Below are 12192 nucleotides of genomic sequence, written 5' to 3'. Positions count from 1 at the left end.
GATAAAAACACCATTGGAAAAAATATTTTGAAAAAACGGTACAATAAGTACGAGTAAAGGCGATTTTTTACACGGTACTCGTATGAGATTTGTAGTCCATCTTTTGAACTTGCAATACCCTTTATGAGGGTATTACGACTTTTAGCACATGCTAGATATGATGGAAAAAAAGTATCTAGGATTATATATATATCGGATTCGCAGAGATTGTATGACTAGCAATAAATACATAGAAAAATACCAAAAAGATGCTATAAATAAATATTTGAAAATAAAATTTGTACTATGGAAAGCTGTAATTTTTATGGGAAATATTCAGAACTGAATATTTTAGTATTTTCTGGTATTTTAAAGTATGTTTGAGGTATTTCTAGAGGTTTTATAGTATCATCACTATTTTTGCAGTATTTTCGAGTATGTTTCTAATAACTTCTAGTATTTTTAAACCATTTTCTAGCATTTTTAATCCGTTTTCTAGTATTTTTAATCCATTTTCTAGTATTTTATACCATTTTCTAGTATTTTATAGTGTTTTCTAGTATTTTATAGTGTTTTCTAGTATTTTTATTGTATTTTCAGTATATTTACAGTACTTTCCTGTATTTATTTATTTTTGTCTTGTATTTTATAGTACTATCGAGTATTTTTTGTACTATTTTCTGGTAATTTGTATTATTATCGCGTATTTTTCTAGTATTTCATCTACCATTTATACAAACAATATAGGGTAATGTAAAACTCGACTCTTGTTTCATTTAATATTGCTCTCCCACTCTGTTCTTCCCTCTCTCTCTTTCCTCATTCTTTATTTACCATTTTCCATTTGTGTTTTTTTATGTTTTCTCTTTGATTCCGCAACGAAATCAATTTCTGTGCAAAAATCCAACCAAAAGCATTTCGAGTGCAAAGTGAAATTAATAAAACACTTTCGGTTAAGTCGAGAGGGGAGTTATGGAGAGGTGGAAAAGGTTGTAGAGGCTGTCGAGGGTAGGGGGGGTGCTGCACACGGGGGTTGGGTCGGTTGCACATTCGGATATATATTTTTAAGGAATTTTTCATTAATATATCAAATATTTTCATCAGTTCTTAATTTTTTGCGAATAAATGAGCACTACACATCCAGGGGTTGCACTTCTTTCCAAGGGTTGGGGGTGGTCTTTGACTTCTGTGACGTGGGTTGGCGGGAGGGGGCTTTGCAAATGAATTTTTTCCACTCGAGACGTAATGAAAAACTTCAACTGTGGCGAAAAGACACATCCCATCCCCTGCCGGCTAGCATCTACCCTTGGATCATCCCCCACTCCTCCGCTCAATTGAACAAATGAAATGGAATGTTTGATTAGAAAAATGTTTTGCATAGCGTAAAATTTCTCTCTCCATTTCCCTTCCTAATGGGCGTGTCAAAAGTGGGGTGGCGGAGGCGGGGGTAGACAACCCCTGTATCACGATTAAAAACAAAATGCGTTTTACAGAAAACGAAAAACAAAATCCAAAAAAAAAGGTTTTCACAGTTCATTTTGTATAATTTCTGTGGATCTCTCAGACAGGGAGGCGGCATGTTCCATCCTTGGGACACCCCTTGGCACTCCTCCTTCCCCCCATCCTCCCCTCACGCTCTACAGATGCAACAACCCTAAAAAAGCAAATTGATATGCTTGAGAAACCCTGAAAAGGCAACAAAAAGACAGATTGGATTGGATTGAAACAAAAGGGGCAGAAGAAAGAGTGCATGCATTATCCTGGGGGGAAGAAATAGGTGTTTCGCAGCCATTGCCAGGGTTGCCAGTGCCGTTAAGGGATGCACTGATTTTTTTTGTGCCGCCCGAAGGCCCAATCGCTGGGAAAACTTTATGTTCTGTTCTCCGTCTGTTGTTGTTCTTTTCTCGGTTTTACTTTTACGCAATTTACGATGAACAAATTCGAGTGCTAAACGATCATTATGGGGGTTTTGTCCTAGATAGAGAGGGTGGTTTACGCAGAGGGGTAGGGGCAAAGGCCTTCCGGCTGTGTGACTGTGAAATTGAAACATTTTGAAACAGATTTAATTAATTTGTATTTGCATTTGCGGCTGATTTATGGAAAGTAGTAGAAAATGAAGTCACAGAATGTCGCATTTAAATGTTGCAATTAATGGACGAAATGTGTTACCAAAATAATGGAATATGTGCCCAACAATGGATTAGGCAGACTTTTGGATAAATACTATAAAAATACTAGCTAAAAACCACAAAAATACCAGATAATACGACAAAAAATACTATATAAATACTGGAAAATATAGAATGTTCATTCGAGGCAGTATTAACCGATTATTCTATTATTTTGTTGCTAATTTTATAGTATTTTTAAGTATGTTATAGGTATTTTTTGGATTTATCTAGTAATATTTTTAGTATTTAAATCGCAACAAATTTGATCATATTTACCTAAAATAAACCCCTCTTAATTCTTCTTTTTTGTACCTCAAACTTAATCTACCTCAAATTCCATCTTCTACCCGTTTTTACCCGCTTTTAACCCTACAGCTGCAATCAGGGGAATAAACAGCAACAGAAACAGAGCAGGCAGAAAACAGTAGCAGAAAAAGACTCGGGGGCTGGGCCATAAATACATCAGACATCAGCGAAACATGAAACGTGCGAGTGGCCGAAATGAGCTGAAACAGATACTCAGATACATTTACCAGTTAGATATACAGAGAGAGAGACCCCACAGCCATAGCTCCAGATATTCAGATACATGCAAAAGCAATCAGTGTATTGACCACAACGATTTTTGACATGTTACGCATACAAATTAGAGCGGACGGACGGACGGACGGACGCACGGTATCTCGTACTCTTTTCTCTCCCTTTTTGGAAAGGCACACAACGAAAAGCAATCCCCAATAAAGAAGCCAACAAAGGGGCGAAAGGAGAACAGAGAACCAGAGGCACGGAGGCACAGAAGCAGAAATCAGCAAACAGAAGCCCTGCAACGGCACGACGACAATGATATGACGGGGGGCTCCCGAAGCGGTTCAAGAAAAAATTATATATAAATAAAAGCAGAAAAAAAAACAGAGTAGAAGAAAAGAGTGCTGAAAGGGAGAAGAAGATAAGTGCGGAACAGTAGCGAAAAAATAAACAAAAACTGATGAAAATTAAGCTCAAAGTTAGGCGAATGGGGAATACTCTTCAAGATGAAGAAACTTTTTTAACCTTTATAACATTTTTAGGAGTAATTTCGCAAACAAATTAAATAAATAAAAAAAAAGTAGTTTTCTGTTTATGTTGTATTTTCGGACATTTCTGAAATTTCTAGTATTCTAGTATTTTTTAATACTTTCTAGTATTTTCTGGTATTTTCTGGTATTTTCTAGTATTTTTCTAGAAAAGTGTTTCGTTAACGTTGCCCAAGAAAATTTCATTAAAAACCGTATTTATTGTGAAAAGTGATTCCATTTTTCTCTTAACAACATTCAAAAGACAGAATGATTTTTCTTTATCAGAGTATTCCCATCTTAAAGAGTCTTCCCACACAGTGTTCCCCACTTGAAGAAGACTTGAAATCAAAAGCAAAAAGAAAAACTAAAGCCACTCTCCGCCTCCTTCCAACAGCAGACATCATCATCAGGTAAGCAAAACACAATCCATGCTAATGATCCAAACGGTCGTCTTAAAGACGAAATTCCGATTCCCTCACTCGCCCCCCAACGGCCCCAAAATCCAATTGGCATTCGCATTTCCAATTCCAGTAGCAGTCTTCCAATCAAAAAGGAGAGAAAAGGTGTGTGGGACGCCATAACCCAGTGGGGCAGGGGCAGCGGGCAGGGGCAGAGGGGTGTGTGGAGCTGAATCTCAGGTGAGGTGCGGCAGCCCCAGCCGTTGAAGCATGACAGTCGGCTAAAGCGGCTGCTAACTTGGTCAAGAAATGCCTTCACGTCTTCAAGCGCGACTCTAAAGCGACTCTGACGCGACTGCCGGGCGTTTCCCCCCCAGCGATTTTTATCGCTTACAAACGTTTAAAGAATGCAAGAAACAAAAAAAACCCCATAAAAAACTGCATAAATAAATTATAATTAAATACAAAATTAATTGTTATGCCAAGCAGAAAGTTCTCTCTCTTGCTCTCCCTCTCTCTCTAAAAAAGTAATATTTTTGTATACCGTAAAAAAAATAATTTTGTTTGATGACAAACGCGCGAAAAGGTAAAATCATTGCCACCGCAACGGTAAAAATATAGAAAATAACGTTATATGTATATTTATATTCTCGAAATGTTGGCGCTACAATTTTTGTGTAAAACCAAAACCAAAACCAAAACCAATGACGAGGCCATTGAGGGGTTAAAAACTTTGGCGTCAGTCAGCAAATGTTATTGAATTTTTATTGCATTTATTTTCTAGGGTATTTGTATCTGTTTTTACGTGTGCGTGTTTTGTTTTGTTTTGTATCTGTGAGATACTCGCTTAAACTCGTTGAGGAATTCTCGTCTCGTTTTTTATCTGGTTTTTTAGCTGCATTTCGGCTGTGGGAAGTTGTTTAAACAGCTGCGCGTTTTAAACCGCCACCCACCTCACACACGGGTCGGAGCGAGGGCCCACGGAGCCAGTGGCTGATAAAGAGGGGCATGTGGCATACACAAATACAAATATAGAGATACAAATAGAGGCAGAGAGATAGAGACCCGAGCGCGTCATAAATTCCACATGCCAAAAATTCAACAAAAAACTAAACAAAAATTTCACTAAAACCTAAACTTTGAATGGATTTAAAGAGCGGGGAAAAGGGGGGGATTAACCGCTGGTGGATACCTTTTTTTGTTGGTAAAGAAGATACAAACTAGGGCTATTTGGAAAGTGGGATAAGGGATATTCAATGGGATATTCTTTTAAATGAAGAATATACTTTAAAGTCTATTCATTTCGGTATTTGTGGTACATATTATTTTTCTGATAATTTATGAATTTTCTAATCGATTCTGTTTCGGGACCTGTTTTCCAGTATTGTTATGCCTTGTTTATGGTATTTTTTAGTATATTCTAGTTTTATTCTGGTATCTTCTAATATTCTGTTATTTTTCTAATATTTTCTAGAGAAGGAACTCCTCAAAGAACTTGAATAAAACTAAACCAATTATTTATATGAAAATCTACCTCTTTAAAATGCCCTCACCTCGTTGGCTATATCCTTGGCCCCCGTCTCCACCACTATCCCGCTCGTGAACCCCTCCCACTACCTCCCACACCCGAAACTTTGATTTTCCAAATGCAAAATTGTGAATAAATTTCCTTTTTGCGCCTCGTTTCTCATTTCCCATTTCCCATTTGCCAGGAATCCTCCACTCTGCATTTTTGGTTGCTGTTGTTGTTGTTGTTTTTTTTTCCTGGTGTCTCTGCTGCAGCTGTTGCTATATCCTTCCTCTCTGTCGCCGTCTCTGTCTTGCACGCCTTTTTCTCTTCGTTTCTCCGTGTGGCGGATATTCCCGCACACGTCGCTGAATATTTTGCACGTGGATGAAAAAGTGTTTTGGAAACAAACAAAATATTTGTTTAATTTATTTTAATTTCAAAGTTGCAGCAGTTGCAGATATTTCTCTCTCTCTGCCCCTGGCTCTACCCCGCTCTCTCTCTCTCTCTCTCTCTCTCTCTCTGTTTCCCACTCTGTCTGTCTCTCTCTATGGCAAAGGCAGAACAACAGCTCCGGAAAAGTGAGAAAAACTAAGCCACAATCATAATTCACGCGCTAAAAACACGTCAAGAGCGGGGGATAGAGGAAACATGAGGAGAAGGGAGGAAGGAGAAAGGAGCAAGCGAAGAGGGACAACGAGGGGAGAGAGCAGGGGCGATAGAGAATGAAGTTTTTGGGTGCCGGCAGCGACAGGCACCAGGAAATGAAATGAATGTGGAAGAACTCAAAGGCAAAAAGGCTGCCAAGAGGAGTAGGAGGGGCAGCCCAAAGGAGGGGAAAACGAAGAGAAAGAGAGGGACACGAGGCAGGTAGACGAACGGCATAAATAAAACAACATCGAAACGCAAATAAAATAAAAACCAAAAGGCAAGAAAATACACTCATAAAAACGTGTAGGAAAAACGCATGGAAAACGCACACCAAAACACAACGGCACTAAAGAGGGTCACACAGCGAGGGGGAAGGAGAAGGACGAGAGAGAGGTAGAACCTTCTTGGAACCATTATCCTTAAGCATATCCTTGATTCTTGGGTTCTGTTCTGTTCTGCTCTGTTCCAAGGCGCTGGCTGTGGTTATTGTCCTTCTTCCTCAAGCATTTCCATTGCACCACTCGACAAGACATGGGACAGTGTTTCCGAGGAAAACTCAAAACCAAATTGGAAGGTACTTCAGAGAGTACGAAGAAAAGAAAAACTGAGCAAAACAAGGAATAAAATTAAGCAGCAGCAGCGACATTTCCGAGAGAGTATTTTTCTAATGAGAATATAGAGATTTCTTTACTCTAAAAAGTTTTTCCCTATGTCAATCCACAAGAAATAATAATAAATAAATAAATATTAAAAAATATTAAAAAAAAATAAATAATGTACATTTTCTATGAAACACAAAATATTATAAGAAATATTCAAGAAATCACAATGCATTTATTCACTAATTTTTTCAATTTTTAATGCAATTATGTTCAAAATTGTATTAAAGAAAAATCCATAAATTATAGATCCCAAAACAATCCCAATTTCATATGATAAGCAGAAAGCTGGGACCTTTTTTGTACCATTTTTTAATAAGTTTTCGATAAGAATTTAGAGATCTGATTTGGGCTAAGAAAATCTGGGAAATTTCTTTAATTTCAACCCCCAGTTAATTGACTAAAAATGTAATTGATTTTTTGCATTATTTCGATTAAAAAACTCTCCCTTTCCCCATCTCTTTTCCACTTATAATCTCTTGATTCCCCAACAAAAAGTTTTAATGTATTTTTAATTCCTTGAACCTCCAGTCAGGCAGCCCCCATTCCCTGCCTGCCAGCAAATCTAATAATTTGCCCCCAGAAGCTCTGCCCCAAAGCTCTTTGCCTCCCAAGAGAGTTCATTGATTTCTCGGCAGCGGTCTCCAAGTTCTAATGTCAGGCGTTGACAGGCAGCTCTGTTCTATGGTTTTTGGCTTTGGCTTTGGCTTCTGCTTCCCCTTTTATGAGCGTAAAAACCACAATAAAAACCTACTGTCAAACCCCCAATTAAGATGTCAAATCAACACGTTTTATTTATTAAATGATTACACACACAGAAACACACGCGCTGGGCGGGGGGGAAAGGGGTACCATAAACTGAATAGTTTTCCCGAGAGATAGAGGGAGGGAGGGGGAGGGGGAAGCACTAATCACACGACAAATTGGGAAAACAGAACCGTTTCGAGTGATTCGAATAGGGGGGAATTAATACACATATAATTTAGAAACCCCATATCATCCTTTCGACACCTCTCTTGCCCCCTCGATAGTTGTGCAAGAGTTTCGCCCGCTTTTCGGTTGATTTTTCAGGCATTAAAAAGCATTTTGTAAGCGAAATGATATCAGAGAGAAGGAAAAACTTATGCCAGAAGCGTGCCAAAGTAAAGTTTTTCGTGCCACATAGTCCCCCCCACCGTCCATCCCCCATCCCCCCTTCCCCCTCCATATCTATTCGTGTTTTTTTTCAAGTTCAAAAGTGGAAGAGGGGGGGCTCCTGTCTCCTGTCGAACGGTAAATGCTGTCAATTGACAGATTCTAGAGAGAGGTTCTAGGGAGAGGAATGGTGGTTCTAGCGAGGGAAAGCGGAGGGATGGGTGGCGACTCCAGAGAGAGATAATAGTGGGAGGGAGGGGGGTTGCATGAAAAAAACTTTCTGCTGACGTCAAGAACAACAGAAAGAGAAACAACAGACAGCAACAAAAAACTAAAGTGACGGTTGCAAGGTGACAACAGGGCCAAGGCCCCGCAGGATAAAACCATCCAACAAATGGAGGGGGGGGGGAGACAGAGAGGGAGAAAGGTAACAGCGAGAGAGAGGAGGTGTAAAGGTGATAAAAACTACGGAGTTTCTAAAGAGGAGTGGAGCAGAGAAGACACCTGTCATAAACAACAAATTCCGGCTTTAAAGTAAAACCAAAAGTTAGTAAAAATGAAACCGTAAAAGCCAGCTAAACTTTTAATTGAAATACTCTGATAAAATAAAGATTAAAAAGAGATTATAGGAAGATGTTATAGAAAATAATTGGTGGAAATATCTAAGGGTTATTAGAGGAATATATCTCTGGTTGATTTTCAATGATTGAGTGCCTTCGGAAGGGATTTTTAAAGATTAATATAATTTTCCCCTATGAAGTGGCAGATTATTTAGAGAGATTATCAAAGATTACACAGATGGCTTATCAAAAAGATATAAAAACAGACAGAAATATGCAAGGGGTTGAATGAGAGATCGGTTGATATGAGGTATTGCTCAGATTGGAAGATTTTTAAGAAGGAAATTTTGTAAGATAAACAACAGACAGATTTTTCATTTCAGAATGGTACTTTTTCTTAATTTGTAAATTATTTGTTTATTTTCTTTTATTTCTAACCATAAAGTTAGTCATGTTAATTTCTTTAATGGTCCGTTTATTAGATATAAAGCCCCTATTTCCAACTCTCGTTGTCTCTAATCTTGGATTTCCGGTCAAAACCTGCAAATTTCTGCTGAGAAATCTTCAAAAATATACAAATTATAATCTTAAATAATCTCCCTATCTTTTTTCCTTCTTTCTTTTATCAATTGTAAATATTATCAAATATGTATTTGTTTATTTATTTTTGCGAATCTTGAATCCCCCTGAGAGACTCTGCACTGCTCTGATTATTTGCATTTACTGGTTCAGCAGCAAAAAAAAACCAAATTAAAATACACATTTGAAGGAGTTAAATATTTACATACCCCTTCATTCGTACAACATTTAAAGCTCACATTATTAATCTCCACTTTTATCTAATCTTCCTCTTCTTTGCATTTACCCATCCTCCACCCCTCATTCTTATACCCCCAAAATAGAATCCCCTACAGATTACAGGGTAGCCGCAAAAGACACTTACCGGTCAAGAATAAGTGACAAACAGTTAGCGCTGTTCCCCTCCTCCAGCCGCCGCTGCCGCTTCTGTTGCGGGTCGTTGTTGTTGCCTTCTCCGTCGCTCCTCTTTGCGTTTCTATTGCTGCTGCTCTCCTCATTGTGTCGCCTTGTTGTTGTTCCGTTTTTGCTTTTTCGGGTGGGAGATGTGTGTGTTATCCTTTTGCGTTTTGTTCTTGTTGTTCGTATACGAAGATTGCACAGTTTTGTTGCTATTTCTACCACTTTGTTTTTGCTTTTATCGCTGGTGCTGCAGATTTGCTGCTCCTATTCCACCTACTCCCGCTATTCCTTTAAGATAACGGCTGTTCGGCTCCCACTCCTCTATCTCTCTCTCCCCTTCGTTTAGCTTTTGTTTTTGCGCGACATGGTTTTTGGTTTCTTTGCTTTTTGGGGAATATTGCAACAAAATCAAGGGGGAAATCAAGAAAAAACCAACAAAATCATATGTCGAAAATGGCCGAATGCACTCATACACTAAGCAACACACGATTTAGGCCTGGTCTTGAAGCATTTTTTCCACCAAACACACACTGCTTCTCCGTTACACACTTCTTTTCTTGTTGTTGCTGTTGTCGCTTTTGTTGTTAGAGTCGTAGCTGCATTGCAAAAGAGCGAAAGAGCTGGAGAGTGCCGCCTGACGCTTGAAAGGTTTCCAAGAAGCAAACACACACACACACGCACACACCGATACACCGATCCGATATAAACGCGCGCGCGACGTAAGAAAAAGAAACCTGTTTGACAGGTAAGCAATTGCGTGCACTAGAGCGAGAGGGCACGATCGCTGGATCGTGGACCGTGGATCGTGTCGCCGCCAACTAATGATGCCAAGCCGGCGTCGGCGTTGACTGCGCTGCCTGGCTGCTGCGGGGTTTGGTTTTTTTCTTCTCCTTCTTGAGCACTCCTTCGTCTTCGCTTCGGCTTCTTCTCCTCTTTCGTTGTTGGTTTCTTAACTGTTGTTTACACACAAGCACACACACACTCTTGCACTTTCGAGGGCCTTTGAATTGTTGCTGCCTTTCGATTATTGCACTTCTTTCTCATACAGAATTCTCCTTAATTTTCTGTTTTAATTGTTGCAAACAATTGCATTTAATATTTCGTAATTTTTATTATTATTGTTAAACAGCGACTGCGACGACGACGCGGCGACGGCGGCGTAACGGGTTTTCGGCAGAAAATTTCACAGAGGGTGCGTGCGTTCGGTCCGGCGGATTTTTTTTTTTGACGTCACTTTGTTGACGCGCCATGTTGCGGGCACATCGGATTTTCTCGGCACATGAGTCTGGCCCATACGAATTGTGTTGCAGCAACTTTTGTGCATGGAATGGGACTCATTGTTGGCTACCGGTTAAAAGAGATCCCTTACTCGATTAAGCGAAGTGTTGCGCGCCAAATATAAATTATTTGAAATTCAGCGGCACGATTTTAAATGCAATCCATTGGAATATCATTTGAGAGCGAACATTAAAAAGATGTTCTATTTGTTCATGGAAAAAAGTCTTGGGGCAGTCGCCAAATAAAATGCTTTTCTTTGGATCCTTATTTAAGTGCGCTTTTTTTGTTTTGTTTACATGTGAGACTATTTTGTGGGACTCATGTTGCTAGAAAACGTGCTGCCGGCAAGGCAGAAGAAAGGTATGGACAACAGTCAGCACCGCGCAGAAAATTCAACGCATGTCGGGTAAAAGCCACCCCAATTCTCAACATACCGTGATTGCTTACAGTTGTTGTAGCCAAACAGAGTAAATTGTTGATCAAACACGGCGAGGTGAGGTGCGTAGTGTACCTGGTATGTTGCCGGGCCACATTTCTCTGTTGCACACACCTTTCTATAGCATAATTTCGATCTCGTGCTCATTTCGCGCAATGTTCATGAGCAGCAGCAGCATGCTGCTAAACAACATGTTGGATGCTGGAATGATTGGTTGAAAAGTTCTTGCGTATAAATATGACGAATGAAAATAGCCTATATTTTGTATACACGAAATACCATGTTGATAAATATTTTGCAGTAAATATTTCGTTAGTCAATCGGCGGTTGCTGGAAACATGTTGCGTGGCTAGCCGAGAGAGAGAGAGCCGAAGCCCGAACATAAGTTCGAAAAAGCATAACATTCAAGAGAGCAGCTAACAGTCCTTAACACTGGGCCCTCTCTCTGTTAACATTTCGAAATTGAGAGAGAGAGCCAGCGACTAGCAACATGTTGCGTTTTTCCAGCGATTTGACGCGTTTTCTGCGCGTTTTTCGAACTCCTGAACAGCGTGCGCTTTTCTAGCGTTTCTTGAACCCGTTCTGTTAACAAGTTTCCATCGAGGAAAAACCAGTTACAACGGCAACAAGTTAGCCAGCAAAACAAGCAGTGTGTCCCAGCTGCGCCAATGAAGTTAGAGGGAGATGGTATTAACAAGAAAACGGGGAATAAGTGAGCGAGTGGGATAGAAATAGTGATACTTGGTGGAAGGAGAAAAACCGCTTGCGACTTAGGGGCGATGCAAGAGACGCAACAAGTTCGCTTCGAAAGACTTCGTCAAGTTCGAAGCTCGTTTCGTACGTGTGGCTGTGTGTGTGATGTCTCGCTTGCACACATGCGCTGTTTTCGTATTGCGGTTTAACGATCTACTTTTAACCAGTTTTTTCTTTCGTCGGCTCGTGAGGGGGGGGGGGGGGGGAGGTGTATGCATTGGAGTCTCTTGAGTTCTTTCTCGCTCTCCCGCTCTTCATGTTGGCTTTTGGCTGCCGTTTCTTTTAGATCTCTCTCTCTGAGGCAGCACACCTTTCGATCTCTCCCACCCACTGTCCCCGCCCCCTCCCTCTCTGCCAATAACCTGTTTTTTTTCCTTTGAAGAAAACATGTTCTTCGGCTGACCAAAGCTGGCGGCTGTGAAACTCTTTTGGGAACGCTTTTTGCATGACAATTTTTTGTTGTTTGTTATTGTCATTGGTTTTTCGATGCAGAAGAAGGGAAAATCGTATGAATTTTTAACAGATTGTGTAGTGATACTCTTTCTACCCATTTTTTATTGCATTTTTGATTAAATACCCATTTGGTGGCGTCTGGCGGCCGCAGACACCGGGAGCCCATCTTCAGGGCGGATG

At 40.0% G+C, this 12192-nt stretch overlaps 1 protein-coding gene across 2 annotated transcripts in view; it reads right to left on the bottom strand.

Annotated features, from left to right (window-relative positions):
- LOC6589277 (titin) overlaps positions 1-10264 on the bottom strand; it is a 121476-nt gene extending 111212 nt beyond the window's left edge. The window contains exon 1 of one of the 2 annotated variants that reach the window (XM_026989190.1): positions 9058-10264. In XM_026989190.1, coding sequence (XP_026844991.1) covers positions 9058-9190 — 133 coding nt within the window. In that variant the 5' untranslated portion in view covers positions 9191-10264. The remainder of the gene's footprint in view (positions 1-9057) is intronic. The other variant, XM_026989189.1, reaches the window with a different exon arrangement.
- Between the last annotated feature and the right edge of the window lie 1928 nt (positions 10265-12192).

This window comes from Drosophila persimilis, unplaced genomic scaffold, assembly GCF_003286085.1.
Source record: "Drosophila persimilis strain 14011-0111.01,24,50 unplaced genomic scaffold, DperRS2 tig00000191-arrow-pilon, whole genome shotgun sequence".
Taxonomy (NCBI): Eukaryota; Metazoa; Arthropoda; class Insecta; order Diptera; family Drosophilidae; genus Drosophila; species Drosophila persimilis.
The sequence above is the reverse complement of the archived record's forward strand: the minus strand, read 5'-3'. Positions and strand labels throughout refer to the sequence as shown.